Genomic DNA, 16,484 nt, shown 5'->3' with positions numbered 1-16,484 from the left:
GTGATTGACTGATTTAATAACTTCACTTTAGACAAGTGTATTTTGTAAAGACGGAGCCGACTGGATGACCAACAATGATATGTGTGCTTACTGGATATATGAAATAACAATGGATTTAAAGGGACAGTATGCACTATATTGTGTAATGTTTTGTCAGACTCCTCTCTGGACCACATTGGTTTGTAACGACTGCATCTCAATGATGCAAGAACCTTTAAAAATGTGCTTGACAGACTTAAAAATAGATCTCCTGTTTCTCCCCTTTCATGATAAATAAGCCTTATGCCTCGAAAGATTTGATTCCCTCCCTTTTCATGTAGGCTACAGATGCACCCTCCCTACTACAGTATTTATACCGCTGTTAAAAATGAGGTGGGAGCAGTCTGAGAAAAAAACTTGCAATGGCACAGAATAGCCAGCTGAGGTCAGTGTTTCTCCATCGGGCGCCTTCGCCTGGACAAAGATATCACTGCCACCTAAAAATACTACCTGCAATAGTGGCTGTATTATTAATCAGCCAAAAAAAACAACTTGAAAACCACCACCCCTCTTGACACAGGCGGCGTATTAATCAAACTGATCTCTAGCATCGTTGATATAAATCCTTAACATGATCATATTAACCGTGAATTAGCACAAAGCGGTGCGGATTTGTGCTTTAAATCACGTCCTAACAAAGGGAAACGGGATACTCAGCAGCAGCAGCAGCAGACACGGTGCACTGCGTCCCCTTTAAGACCGTTTTGGAATAATTAATGACGTCGCCCTGTAAACACGACTGACGCTCAGCTGCGTGGCCGAAGCATCCTCAAAGAGCCCGAGAAGACCTTTCCAGGTTCCTGTGTTTATTTCTCGACGGGACCACTGAAAGGCATTAAAATAACTGCGGTTCACCTCCTCGACTCTCATATGCGGTCTTCAAAACCAAGACGACGGTGCTGCATCTGTCCTACTAAGTGCCATGGCTAGAAAGACGGACATCCCCTCCTCTTACTATGGTGAGTCGGTTCGTCTTTGTTGTAAACGCCAAGATAATTTTTCTCTGTTTGGTGTACCGTTATGACAACCGGACATAACGTTACTTTATTTAGCCTGGGTGATGTTTGACCTCTTGGCTGTAAATTAAAGGGACGTATGCTAGCTTACATTTACAACTGCTAACTACTTAGTGGCTATTTAACGGTTGACATGAGAATACGCATTAACGGTAGAATAACGTTTTTTAACGTTCGAATTAGAAGCCCAACGTCTTTTTTCGTATTTCTCCAGCCTTCCTCCCGTGTTATCCTTGCCGTTGCCTGGTCTAATCCAGTGATATATCCTAATTATTTTTATTTATTTTACAATTGTGTCCTATTGTTTACCTGGTGTTAAAGTCCAAACAATCGAAGAGTATTAACAACAAATTAACAACAACAAACAAGTCGTATGACTTTCCTCATCCACCTACATGTAAACGCTGGGATATTTCCCCTTTCTAACTACTCTGTTACAGTATGATTCTAAAATACAGCGTTCTCTTCGGTTTAAGCTGCAACTGACGATCACTATCGACTAATCTTCCCATTACTTTCTCGATTAATAGATTATAATCGTTTGGTGTACCTGCAGACTGTCAAGGGGAAATGAAAAATTGCCCGTCACTTTTTCCCAAAGCTGAAGATGCTATCAGATGGCTTTGTTTGGTTCAAACGTTAACACTAGCTAACAACAAACGTTTTGGTAAGGACAAAGAACAACAGCGAGAGGTTGGAATCAGAGAGTGTTAGTCTTTGTGCTAGAAAGGATTTAATTTTTTTTTTTTAAATGCCAGGAGCTACATTAATTCATATTGTCAGTAGGCTTTTAACGGTTGGCGTCATTGGCTCAAGAATGATACGTATCCTTAGGTAACCTTATCTGTAGTCACATATTGTTTACATGTGTTTAAAAAGTGCTCACAGTAGAAGGAGTCCAAGTCTTATCTCCTCTTTTCTTCTTATCTCGCTCACATTAAACATAATTACAACAATAAAATAATTGTAGTCCCGGTAGAAAGGTTCAAAGCAATGTCCCCTGTAAACAACTTTGATTATATGGGTTTAATGTCTGCAAGTGGCATTTTCACTGCTCCAGGCGTGTGGATATATTTAATCCACAGGCAGATTTTCTGTCCATTAGCCTGCCTTAATATTAATGTTGTTTATCAGTGCAATATAATCCTTTATCGCCACCAGATGCCACATGGTGTCTTTCCCCTGAAACAAAGACTCACTTGCACTGGTGATGTTTACCATTAAAACCACAGAGATATTTTCTTCTTGATGTAGTAATCTTACATTTAATTGTAAATTAGTTTCATTGTCCTGTCAGTGTACAGCTGCTCTCAGGTTACAACTAGATTTAATGGAAAACTGATGCACAACACCAAAATTGTCAAGGAGAAAGTAGATCAAAACCAAATATCAGCTACTCAGTTCATTTAGTAATTACATCTCATCCTTCTCAGTTACAAATGCATCATATTATCAATGTCTATCCAAGTTGTGCATCATTATTACACACAAGTAGACTATCAAGGAGTTGATCCTCAGCTGTAGTGGCTGTATAGTTTTGGTTCGGCACTATCAAGTCTACTTATGACGTGTTTGCTTGGAAAAACTACTGTGTCCTCTTCCCCACATGCTGACCCCTGCTTGTTCCTCAGACCTCATGACTGCAGCACTCTGCCAATCACAACTGCAACCTGTCATCTGTAGTTGCTTCTCACTGGCCTCCATAGAGATGCAGCTCACCAACGGGGCCTTCAAACGCTATCACTCCCTGTTCAAACTGGTACCTTACATTGTACCATAAACCTGACATTACAGATTAGGTTTACAGTGTTGTATGTACACAGCTTAGAGCAGGTTTGGCATACAGTACATATACATTTTCTCTGTTGCTCTCCATAGAATTACATAGAATATAGTGAGACAGTTTAATTAAGGAACATCATTTTGCCCTAACAGCGTCCAGCCACCTAGCTAGTGGAGCATGGGATGGAGTTATGTTGCCTCCCAGTGTTTAGGTCAGCTGCTTTATGTTATTGCCTCCCTGTTGATTTCGTTCCATTAGCTAGCTTGCCAAAGAGCAATACACAGAGAGAGAAATGTTAAATAAGCTTTTGCAACTAACGTTTCACGCACTGCATTTGTTTAGGCTACATGTGGACAAAATGAGGAGGGTTTAGTGAAAGAAATCTAACCTTGTGTTGCTCGTAAGACACCATGCATTTCTAGTTTAAGGGTTTATTAATCTCTATAGATTCTACATAGGAATGTTTTATTCTTATAGCGCCAAATCATAACCAAAGTTATCTGGAGACAAAAAAAGCAGGTCTAGACCGACTCTTTGTTATGTTATTTAAAGAGAGACCCAACATGAATCACCACGAGTAGCACTTAGCAACATTCGGCACGTTGGCAAGGAAAAACAGAACCAGGCTCATGTTGAACAGCCATCTGCCTCGACTGGATGGGCCGAAATACCTTCTTATTAATCTCTATAAACAGACATCTGCAAGTTGAACTAACAATCCATTATAGATGAAAAATTCAACTTGATACAAATACACTTGACCCAGTTTCACGAAAGCCGTTCAGATTTCCCGACTTCCTCGAATGCATCAGAAATGATGGAGCCGAACTCCGTTCAACAAACATTTTAAAGGACAGACCTGACAGAGCTCATTTTTACTTTTTACAAATCTGCATCATGATGTTGACATTTCGGGAAATGCAAGACCCACTAATTAAAGTAAATCACAAGAAAAAACTTTTTCTGTAAACAATGTAGCACGTGGAAAAGGAAGTGTTGACTGGAAGCCATTTAAGCAAACTGCTGTATACACGCACAGCATCGTCATTAGACTGTAGCTGATGGGATCCAATTGTGGGTTTATTAATTGCAAAAGATTAAAGTGTATGAAGGTGTCAAATGTAGAATTCTACTGTTTGACTACTTGGATAGATCTTGTCAAGTTGTTGCAGTGCCGCCCAATTTTCACACAGGAAGAAATTGACGAAGCAAATAGAGCGTCTGTATTCCTTGTGAACAGCAGCCACGAGGCGTTCTCTGTGAAAGCGGTGCCGCAGTGATCCCACTTTTTTTTTCTGGACAGGAAACCCACCTACTCACTTGAAAGTATATTCTGGGAAATATAAGAAAATCACTAACCTGAAGCAGGGGTAGATAAGGCGAGATGAGAGACTGTCCTGATGCCTTTCCCACAATAATATTGAAATATCACTGAATGTAATGTTGGATTTTCTTTCAATAATCTTAAAGTCTACCTGCCATGCCATCATTCCCATTCAGCAGCTCTCCATTTGCTCTGCATTCCAGACTCAAGTGTACTCTCGTGGCTCGTATGTTATATAACCTTTCTGACTATGTAGCAAGCATTCAGTGTGCTTCCACTGTACTGCTGAAGTGTTCAGCCAGTCAGGAAGGCAGGAAAAATAGCTCATAATCATTCTGTGACAGGTTTGTAACTAACAATTTAGATTTGACTTCCATTCACCATAGAAAGTGTTGAGTCGGGGACACTGTTAATTAACAAATTTCTCGCTTGGGCAGCTTCCCTAAACGCTGCATTTTTACACTGAGTCAATGCAGAGTCTTGTCGGAAAGCTGCGAGACAGCCTCTTCCTGTGAAATCGCAGTCAGAGAAGGTTGTGTCTCAAATGGCCCGTTTTGCACCCAAGACTAAGTGCTATTATGGGTTTTTTAAGTGTCACTGTCCTCTGCAAATACTCCTCTCAAATGAAGACCCATGCTCCCTCCTTAGCAGCTACACATTTTATTACTCTTAATGGCATTCCTAGTCGTTATATTCAACAAGGCTATGTTCTTTTGATACTAATTTCATGTGTCTTTTCCTAAGAGATAGCTATGTCAGCGCCTGGAAGTTTGAAGTATATTATTCACACTAATGATAGGGTGAGTCAGTTAATAATTTCTAAGAGATTCACTTTGGCACAGTGGCAGGCACTGCATGTTATTTGTTGGAGTCTGTGAAAATGGGACATTTAGCTGTGAAGAGGCCTTCTAGGCGACAGCACGGAGTCTTCAAATTTCCAATTTGCAGTACAAATATAGTCGGTGTTTGTTTATGACTAGAAGGCTAAGTGACATTGACAGTGATTTATGAAACGCAACCCCAAAGATACACGGGAAAATGAGTTAGAGGGATGCAGCCACGGTCATGCGAGACACGTAGGATTTAAGTCTGGGATGCACAGTGAGTTTTGATTGGTCTAATGTGATAAATGATGCATCTAGCTTTATTAAAACAAATGAACCATTGCCCGAGAACAAGGAGACATGCTGCTCTGATGCGTTAACATGATTTGTGCACAGGTGAGGTCCTTCATCTGCACGTTGCAGGTTTGCGTCTATATAAAAGGATTAAAGTGGCTTTGATAGCTATCTTAGTTTGATGTGTGCAGAGGTTAAGAAGACTCCCAGCTAGAGGAGAGATATTAGGCCCTTATACACAGCCAGTTCTAGGCGGGATTATTACGCCTCGTTCCTTCTTCTATGTAGAACACACAGAGGAATGGTGGGGCGAAGTTGTTCCGCCTCTGAGCCGGCATCAGAGGTAGTAACAGAGGCGTAACGGCATCATCATTTTGTGTCCGCAATGCCGGAACACGATGTGAAAACACACACTGGGGTGGTTTTACGCCAGCGTTGCTTGGTCCAATGTGAAATGGCAGAGGCCGCATGATGGAGGAGCTTCATTACGGCGCACCGCAGTGCAAAAAGAGCTGTTGTTAACCGAATCAAGACATTAGCCCTCCCTTAGGGTTTATAAACTAACTTTACTCCTACTAAAATGAAAAAATAACCCACTTCAGGAAGTCTTATGTGCATAAATAGTAGCATAAAGTCGTTAAATCACATTAGTGCATTATTATTTCTTACTTCTTCGAGCAACCAAATAATCAAGATTGCAAATCTGCTGTGTCTTATGACATGTGGTCAGCGAGGGACTGACTGTGTAAACTTAAACTACATTTGTGTGGAGTGTTTCTCCCGCATGACCTTCAGCCGTACAGCAGCTTTTTATCAGTTCATAAAATACACAGTTGATCAAAGAAACAGTAAACAAGTACATCGTAAAATGTGTAATTGGTTGCATCCTTTGTATATTAGGAGGAATCTGGGCCCAGCTGCATTCTGCCTAACAAAACCCCCCTTTCATAATTAGCCATTTAATCATTAAAGAGTCCTAAAAGTCTTATTTTCCTAAAACATGAAAAATAAGTCTGCCTACAGGGTGAGATTATTTTAAGTAACCTCTTTTCAGTGCAGATTTGCTTGTTCGTTTTTTGTCATACTACTAACTAGACTGTCTTCACCTTGGTGTGAATACTGCATATTTGGATATCTACATAGAACCTACCCTCTTATGTTTAAAGTCTTTATAAATCCAGGCCAAAGCCGGTTGAGCCTGTCACTGATCTACACTGGCAGCAGCAAGTCTCGTTTCACTGGAACACAGGGCTGCCACTGACATGCCTGGAGGCTCCCTCAGAAGTAACCAAGGTCACAAAGCCCCAGCCACAATACTGCTACTTCTCGGCTCACAGCAGCAGGCTAGCTGTCAGCGTCTGACACTCTCGGATGCTAACTCTTCTCCTGGGGGTCGAATCCCAACCCGGATCTCACTATCCTAGGCATTTGAGGGGATGTCAGCTACCACTGTATGCAGTATGCACAGTAAACACCACTCATGCACTAACCCAGTCAGCTATACAGAACCAGATATGCCTACATGTGCCAAGTACTCGGTCCTCCACCATCTGCTAATAGTCGAGAGAATCCCGAGGGAGCCTGCTAAGTCAACCTAAACCAGAGATCGGGATGTTGTTGTCTTGTCTCAATAAGAAGACAAGCACTTTAAAGGTTGTTCTGTTCTCCAGAGAGCGGAAGTAAGAGCAAGGCAGGGAAGATGTTTTTGGCTACAGAAGGGCGATGCAAGAAAGGCAGAGGAAGAGAGAGTCATGGTGCTACATGGAGAGTGTTTGTGTGTATTGTCTCTGCACAGTTTTTTGTGTAATGAAAAAGGGGAGCCATCTGGAGCTTTTTAACTGCTTTGATTTTTTTCAGAGATGGACTCCAAATCTCTCCTCTTTTTGTCTTTGCAGGGAACTTGCGTGATAATGATGCTGTTCTCAATTGTTATTGTCTGCAAGTTTTCTACTTGTGTGAAAATTTTGCCTGACTACATTCCTGCCCCCTCTGCACCTCTCAATCTGTGTGTGTGTTTTCACATTCAACCCCCGACTCTGAATCTCTGCCCCACACACCACCTCATGACCTCCACCCCGCCTCTCATCCTATCACAGCTTTCAGCCTTTATCTTTATGGCAGCTTTGTTACCAGTGTGCCATGAGCCCCACACTATTGCTGCAGTAGAAAACTGCACACTGCTCATTTTTAAATACAGACTAGAAGGAAAACACAAGGCCCCAAAGCTGTGTTTGTGATGTTTCTTTCCTCTATGGATTGGCAGAAGCCAGTGCTTTCATCAAATATGAATGTAAATACTGCATAAGGCATCCAGACTTACAGACTGTGCCTAGCCTGCTGTGCAACATCATTATGCTGAATTTTTAACGTTTCTGTTTTGTCTTTTATGTTTATTTGTAGCCGGATATAACCTGGATCTGAGCCCGGCGTAGCTTTGACAGAAGTGCAGTCACACAGCACTTCACTCTCTCCAGGTCTCGGAAATGTTTATGAACACAACCAAATAAGTCGATTCCAAATTTGTCCCCTCTGACCCAACCCATAGAGCACCTGCGGTGTTCGAGCTGTTTGCCTGACCACGGTATGAAAGAGGCCTGTGTTGGACAGTGGAGCCTGGGGACACTGGTGCCTGTGTGTGCCCGTGTTGATGTGTCTGTGTATGGGATGTGTTTATGGAGAGCTGAGGAACATGGGGAAGGGGGAGCGGAAAGTTTGAATCCAGAGGGTGTGATGGCAACACTGTACTGTATGATTAATATCCCAAACCATTTCTATGATTTGAGATTGTGCTTTATGTACTTTAATAGCTTGGATGTTCTATGCGATATAGGTTATCTTTGCTCTTACAGTTGTAAACCTCACAGTATCTTCAGTGCCACGTTAATGTATATGTGACTCAGTGAATGTGCTCATAATCGCTGAGCAGTCCAACCTTGTGATAAAGTGAGCCACAGGAGATAACTGTGAATTTTTAGTCTCCTCCCAAATCGTGCAATACAAGGCGTTGAACTGCTTCTGTGACTCTCCCCCTGAAGCTTTATCACTCCGGGCCGGGTTCTTACATGTGGCTCTCTTCCAGCACAGTTGCTCTGAAGTTGATTCCCAGCAGTCAATCTCAGCGCGTACTTCAGAATGTGTCTGACAGTCGGTACAGACTTGAAATTGAGGCATTGTCACCACGCCGTTCAATCTTTTTACAGCTTTTATTAAACGTCTTTCGCTGGAAGTAATTTTAACACTGAATTTTTTTTTTATGCTTGGCGCAGACTTAGTTTATGATGTTAGGTTCTCACTGCTGTAAATCAGTCCATACATAGATCTTGTTGCTATGGCAGATTTTGGATTGAAGATTACTGCCACAGCTTTTGTCTGACCCTGCTGTGTAATTCCTCACCCCGTCCCTGTCAGAGCCTTTGATTACAACCGCGATTGTTGTGTTATGCGTACATCCATCAGTCACAGTGGGACACACAGGCATTATCCAACACTAGGTCAATAGAGGAGACTTGCAGTTAGTGGGGCTAACAGTGACTCGAACTGTCCCAGTGTAGCATGCCTGCCAGGCTTTTTCCGAATGTTGTTGACTACAGACCCTCATTCAGCACGGCTACAGCAGCAGCGCACATGCAGTCCTCCAGCCCTCATCTCCTGCACTGGCAGACTGCAGTGCGGTCTAAACAGCCGTCATCTAATGCAGAGTGTGCTGGTGTCCAGGCATCACTGATCATTTTTTACCACTCTCCTTTAACCCTTCATTATGATCTGTTTAGTGGGACAGTTGGAAGTACAACAGACTGGTGGGAGTAGTCATGCTCATGTTGTCAGTGGGAACAGCAGCTAAAGCTAAATTTAGCTTAGCTGCATCAGCACATTCTTATGTCAACTGAATGTTATTGTGTTAGTGTGTAATCCTGCAGCACTTTCTAAAATGTTGCTATAGGAGAGAATTCACAGAACTTCCCTCTGTCTAACTGTACTTACAGTATTGTATTCTGGGTTTAGATCAACACAACGACTGTCCTCATTTTTCCTCAGTTAGCGGGGGACCTCGCTGCCTGCTGGTCCTTTAGCTGAACATACTGGCAGGCTCCACAACTCCAAACAGATCAGGAAACCACTGACATAACTCTGAAAAAAACGCCCTGACACTCACTGCACCACAATCTGTCCTCCCTCCACCGGCTCTCCTTGATCTCAGCGTGATGCAGTTTGCGCTCACCATATGGACTAACCTTTTTTAATCACTACTGCTTCCACTCTGTGGAGCGCTGGATGTGTTTTGAGTATTCGCACAACCTAGGAAGAGAAATTAATTATTTTTTTTAATCCATATATAACTCTAGTCTAGTAACCAGCTATGCATCTTGCTCAGCCCCAGCAGATGTTCCTCTAATTAGCTCTGATGTGAGTTAATGTGATGCAGCCTGCTGGCAAAGTGGGTGTAGCAACAACCACTGGGATATAAAAGCAATTGGAGGCAACTTAAGTCACACAGAGGAATCACTCTGTCAGTACATTGTGCTCAGTTGCATTAAAATGAGAGTGATGCAGAGTTAAATGTAATACCCCTTTCCCACCTAAATATAGCGTATTGACACAGCTTTTTCAGACTCGGGAAGACCCGCTTATAGATGCCGACTGTCTTTCGCTCTCTTCTCTGCTGCGTCACCGTCTGACGTCACAAACGCGCCTGAAACAGGGTTAGTAAACTGTGAAGATTTAACGGTGGTTAGGACTTTATTGTATCTATTTCTCATTCGGTCTGTTTATTAAACTCAGCGTGACAAATTTGGAACGATGTTCGAGCGCTGTTCGGACAGAGATGGGCGGAATTTGTAGCTGAGAAGTTACTGACGGAGCATAGCATCGTGCTGGAAAGGGATTGGAGCGTTGACACGGGTTTTGTGGTCCCATTAATGCTGATCGGAGCCGAGGCAATAATTACCCGGGTCTACTGCAGTGTCATTTTACCCGGGTCTGAATGCCAATTGTAGCCTTTCCCATTAAGCAAAAAAGCCAGATGTTAGCAGGTGTTCGTGGGTATTTTGATCAGGGGGAAAGCACCTTAAAGTTGGGGTTCTTGGCATTTGACCCACTTGCTGGATGGTGAGTAAACTGCGTGGTTCATACTTCTATATTGTATGGAACCATTGGAAAAAACACCTCTTCATTAATGCCCTTTTACTTTGTATTTCCAAGCACAAATATGCATATGAATCATAATTTGTGCGTGCATGTGCATGTCAACATTTTACACCATTGATCTGAGACACAGAGCAGCAGCAACGAACTGTCAGTGCCAGCGCTCCGCAAATGCTGCAGTGAGCACCTGGTCCGGTGACATTGTGTCCTTGGCTGAAGAATTCACACACTTAACCCAGAACATCTCCCATTTTTAGACCTGAAACACAACTCAAGTGAGAGACTTTCAGTGGCAGCCAAACAGATGGCTGTAAAAGAGCATTTTTTTAACGACAAGGACAGTAAAAAAAAAAAAAAGGGACATGGAGCCTCACATTGCTTTCATGACAAAGAGCTGAAAACACACCTACAGTGCATGTCAGGAATGTCCTCATGTTTCGGTGGTTGCACACAGCTACATGTTGTCATAAAGCCAGCCAGTGTTTTAATACCAGGCTGTAACCTTTGACTCACACACGTCTCCATCTGCCATCATTCCTGCCCCTCTCCTGTACACACTTTGTACGGATGAACAAATACAGAAACGTGACAGTTGCCAACTCACCTGAATTCAAGTACATTTCTGGTCCAGTGCATTTTTCGCTGCTGACTGTGCATCTTAAGGACACCAGTGTTGCTGGTGAGCGACTGTTGTTCAGCCACGATCCTGACAGCATTTCTCTGTTGGCCAAGAGAGTAAGCATCTCTATCCTTCAGACTACCGCTGCTGCCGAAGAGAAATCCCAGCAGGGAGAGGCAGGCATGGCTACAGAATATTCTTTCAAACATGTGTGCAACATCCTGCTTTTGAATACCTAACCTTCATGCAGAAGTATTGGCTTATGAAACATGTTTTACTGTAAGTACGAAGGTATTCCATCATGGCCACAGAGTTTTCAATTGTTGTAACTGTCTCACTCACTGAGGGACGAGTAGCTTATGGCTTGTTATGAGCAGCTGCCGGGCTTTACTGTGCTGAATCAGTTTATTTTTGAGAGGGGAGTCTTCTTTGTTTTTTGCTTAAGGTGTCACATTACAGAGTTTATGATATTGTACCTGTGTGTTATTGCAATTGTGTCCAGTCCACTATTCAATTACCATCATAAAGCTAGCATAAATCCTAGAATATGTTGTGAGTGGACACTTTTTATTTGTCAACAATTGAACTTTTCCTGGGGTGCACGGTGGTGCAGTGGTTAGCGCTGTAGCCTCACAGCTAGAAGGTTCCTGGTTCTCTGGCTTCCTCCCTCAGTCCAAAGACTTGCTCGTTTGGTTAATTGGTGACTCTGAAATTGTTCCGAAGGTGTGAGTGTGTGCGTGAAAGGTCATCTGTCTCTATGTGTCAGTGCTGTGATTGACAGGCGATCAGTCCAGGGTACATCCCTGCCTCTCGCACCAATGACAGCTGGGATTGGCTCAAGCCTCCCAGCAACCCTGAACAGGATAAGCGGTAGGCTATAGATAATGGATGTCTGGATGAACTTTTATACACTACACAGGGAATTCTTACAATATCTGTGATACAAAATAAGATGAGAGGCTGCAGTGTTAATTTTGCATAAACAGTATAGGCCTATGGCTGTTTTTGCTTGTATTGACATCACAGTAAGTTTATTTTTCCTGGTTTACTTGATTAGATGAAAAAAGCGTAGTAAAATAATGACACATGAATTATGTTTTTAAAGGTTAAGGTATAAGTAGGATTTATTTCCTTGCATTTTGTCAACAACACATTAAAACTGGGCCCCTCCTCCTGGGCTCTTCGTCACCAGAAGCTCACTCTCAGTCTCTCGTTCGCTAACACCGAAAGCATCACGGTTACCTTTGCACTAGCATGCTAACCGCCGGTTACCTTTGTGCCACCGTGCTAAACGCCCACCGGTTACCTTTGCTCTAGCATGCTAACCACCGGTTAGCTTGTCCTAACAAGTTCGAGGCACCTACCTGTCCAACTGAAAGAAGGCCAACTCTGCATCGCTCTTTTGTCTGACTGTGTCTGAATGGGGCCCAGTTGCTATTGTGAACCACTCACACACTCACCTATGCGCTGTGATTGGCTCAGGGAACCACAACAGCACCCCTCCTGAAAACGTCCTGTGCAAAGCATAACAAGAGATTAGATGCAGAGAGAAGGGTCTCAAAAGGGTCTGCACACACTCACCAACACACATGTATAGAAGCCCATAAGTGAGGATTTATTTTATATTATATTTGTAAAAGTCTGTATTTTATTTTCCAAGGAAAATCCTACTTATTATACCTTTATACATGACCCTAAACCAGTGATGTACTCAACTGTAACACTGATGTGTTGCTGCTTCGGTTTCAGCAGTATTGCTAGATATATGGATAGATTTATCAGGGTTACTAGATGTTGCTTTCTAAGATGACCCCACCCCCTTCAATTTCTAAGAAAGTAGCTCACTGGCCATTCTGCTGGCTTCCTCATGCTTCCCCCGCAGCTTTAGAGCTTGTGCACTTGGGTCCCTCTCCAGCAGAGCCAGTTGAGAGCATGTCCGCCTGAGACTTCCTCTGGCCGAGCCAGCTGACTTCTTGTTGGCTCCTGGCACATATGAGTAGGATCATATAAAGAAGTCATGTGGATCTGCTATACTTTAAATGTTATTGGACTGAATTAACCAGAGTCAGAGTATGTGACGCTCAAAAAATGTATTCACATAGTTACAGCTGCATCACACAGGACTGCATGAGTAAGCATGCGCAACGACATCCTCACAGCACCAAGATAAACTCTCTGGAGATCAAAAATGCAAATGTTGAGTTCCAAAATAAACTACACTGACCATGTTCATTGTTATGACAGATTATATCTACCAATGCAACAGGATGGCTTTAAATATATCTTTAATTGTTTTGGGATAAATGCGGAGCTTTGCGGAGGAGGTATGCGCTAAATCAGGCTCAGACAATAGTTGTTATAAGAATTTTAAAACATGGTTTTGAGCTTATTCAAGGACAATTCTGAACAGACCCTCCAGATTTGCATGTACGTAGTACAGCGTACTCATTCCTCACACTTCCAGAAGCAAGGCTGGCTTGTTCTTCTCTCGACAGGATCAGTTTGGGGAATGGGCAGATGGGAGATAGGCCCACTCATGCTGCCCCTAAGTCTGCCCCAGCTGCTTGGAGATATTACGCTCCATGTGCGATCATTAATAGGGCCTCAGGAAGACGTCACACTTAGTTTCAAATGGGGTAGAGACTACTTAAGCAGCAAGTGCACGCGCTCCCTCACACCTTTTGAGCGCAAGCAGTCAGAGTTAGCCCCTTGGGTGACGGATGGTGCTTGCAACTGTGGTTTAGTATTTACTCTGCTGGGTCAAACGAGGGAATCTTCACTGTGACCCAGATAAGCTGTTCGGCTTAGGAGTTGTTAAAATGATTTATTATATTTCTGTGGTCGCTTTATTGTTTTTGCTTTACTGCTTCAGCTGAGTATGATCATCTCTTTTCATCCCGGTCCTGCCGCTGTAAGAGAGCTGCACTGTGAAATGGCCTAGTTAGTCCGGCCTGGTCAGTTGAGTAGCACAGCAGGTTTACTTGAGACTTTACTAGTAGTAGAGTATAGAATGTCATTTTTTACACTCTCCAATAAAGCAGAAGTATCATAAAACATTATCTGTTGCTATTTGTCTGTACAGTTTGTTTTGCCGTCAGTGTTCTGTGTTTTCTTGTCAACTAATCTCATTCTGCTCTGCTTATCTTTTAGGTGAGCCACGCAAGTTTGACCCAAACTTCAGAGGCCCTGTTCACAACAGGTACTACATTTATACTCACTATCACCACCTTTTGCTTTATAGTCATTTCATCTACTAATGGAGCATCACCAAAATGTATTCGATGCATTACATATATCTTAACAAACATATTTAAGAGACGTGAGTGAAGGCAGTAACAGGAAATCAAAGGCCAAATCCAGAGACAGAAATCTTCAATAGATTCATTAAACACTTTGTAAGGAAAGGGTTAATGGTTTAGTAATTTGGATGAGCTGACCCTTTTAACAACTACTCACCTGATTCTTACATGTGTATCGATTCTGCCGATTGTATAATCTTTTTGGCACCCACCCCCCTGCCCGGGTGCTGCTCCATTGATCATTTGTCACGCTGCGTTAATAAAGATCGAGGTCGAAATGATGGCAGCTCTCTCCACTCCACCACACGGATCAATGGCCATAAGTCAAGCTGGTGGCTGGAGCTAGCCCAATGACACACACTATTAACCAGCCAGATACACCTAAAACAGATGTAGTTCACACATCACCCGGTTATCTGAGGGAGAAAGTGAATTGTCTCCTGTTTGTCACCCGGCTGCACAGAAGAACTTCTGTTGATGAACTGCAGTCTGTCGAACAGTCGCAGCTTATTTATGCTTGATTTAAAGTGTGTGTTTCAAAATAAAATGCCCCATGTTTGTAATGTGATTAAACAAAATGAAAGATGTCTTTTTTTGGCCTTTCATGGCTTTATTGAGAGGACAGTGGATAGTGTTGTAAACAGGGGAAGAGAGTGGGGATGACATGCGACAAAGGCCGATTTAACTGCTGAGCCAAACCGGTGCCCCTGATTAAACAAAATTACAATACAAATACGTATATCTTATAATAACATCAAAGGATGCAGAATCCAAATTCACATGAAAGTGTATGAACATTTTTAGGTTGAGAGTTTTGCCCGACAAAATGAATATGTGGAATATTGAAAAAGTAGTCCCCATTTTAAGAGTACCTGATTTCTTTAGCACGATGAAGAGCAGAGTTCTTGCAATAAAGCAAAACCCCTAAGCGTGTCACCGCAGGCTTTTTCTTGCCGATTTAGTCATTTTCTGAGATAATGTAGGCTCTCATCTCTTTTATGTTCAGTGTCAGTTTGGCAGGCTGCTGTGAAGGCATGTTTCAGTCCTCCTGTGCCTCTTTATCCCACCCTCTCCAGCCCATTTCACTGCTACAGCTGGGTGAAGGCTCCAAGGATACTTTGATGTTTCTGTGGCTCAGAGGCTTGTCTTAATGAGAACTGGGAGAGAACCAACTCTGTGGTCGTCTTGTTTTCATGCGAGCCCGATGCCTAAATGAAGTAACCGTATCCGCGGTTATTGAGCAGTCCTCTGAAGGCCGGACAGAAGTGGACGTGGCGTAGCGTTAATTCAAAGTGGCTCTAGCTTTGAAAAATATACATGAATATGATCTGCGTCAGGAATAAACACAGATGAGCCACAACTGTACTGCAGAGTACGAATGCCTTTCATGATTTCAAAGTGTTTCTCTTCTTTTCAACTACACTTCAGGCGCTTTCCGCCATCACAGCCTGTGTGAGAACTTTCCTAAAGGAATTTGTTAGAAGGCTTCCCGCGTGAATCAGTGTCCTTCTTTGCTTTCTTGACCGTGAGAAACAACCCTTTTGTGTGCAAATGTGGCCCTCTAAATGTCCCTCCCTGATAATGTCTGTTACAAAGCAGGGACAGGCTGGCAGATTCACACCACAATGGCACCCATGCTATTCTGTGGCACCGCTGCCATCTGTGTCACCTTGGCTGACACACAATACAGCCCCGCAAGTGTAACACTGACACAAGTTTGTTATCGCCCGGACGGAGCTCGCAGTACTGTACGAGCAGGGCAGTGCATGGTCCGTGTGAAAGGATGTGTAAGTGACTTCTGAGGAGGTCTGAGTTGCGATGGTGGCCAGGTTGGGCTCTGAAAAGATTTGTAGGTTCACTTTAATTTTGATGTTCCTTGCAGTCGATGTTGGCCTGCTTTCCTGAGATAAGAGAACAAAGCTGAATTGTTTTTACTCCCCTCACTTTGTCAGCTTCCCTTCAACACTCATCCTCGCATGCCTCAAAGGTGACTTTGTGTTAGCTCTGTGGTGCTGCGTCTGCACTTTGTCTTAATAATGCAGCCGTGTCTATATGAGGCAGAGGGAAACAAGACGGATCTACAGTAACGGTCGCGTTAAGGCCGAGGAGAGGCAAGGTCGGCTTCAGACTCCCACCCCTCACAT

At 43.1% G+C, this 16,484-nt stretch overlaps 1 protein-coding gene across 2 annotated transcripts in view; it reads left to right on the top strand.

Annotated features, from left to right (window-relative positions):
• The first annotated feature begins 846 nt into the window (after positions 1-846).
• Positions 847-16,484, top strand: part of slc44a5b (solute carrier family 44 member 5b) — a 33,008-nt gene continuing 17,370 nt past the window's right edge. For both annotated transcript variants that reach the window (XM_069679714.1, XM_069679715.1), the window contains exons 1-2: positions 847-998; positions 14,192-14,240. In XM_069679714.1, the coding sequence (XP_069535815.1) occupies positions 962-998; positions 14,192-14,240 (86 nt within the window). In that variant the 5' untranslated portion in view covers positions 847-961. The remainder of the gene's footprint in view (positions 999-14,191; positions 14,241-16,484) is intronic.

The sequence above is a fragment of the Semicossyphus pulcher genome, unplaced genomic scaffold, assembly GCF_022749685.1.
Source record: "Semicossyphus pulcher isolate SPU_LCO1_2020_fin unplaced genomic scaffold, fSemPul1.0.p SCAF_4, whole genome shotgun sequence".
Taxonomy (NCBI): Eukaryota; Metazoa; Chordata; class Actinopteri; order Labriformes; family Labridae; genus Semicossyphus; species Semicossyphus pulcher.
The sequence above is the reverse complement of the archived record's forward strand: the minus strand, read 5'-3'. Positions and strand labels throughout refer to the sequence as shown.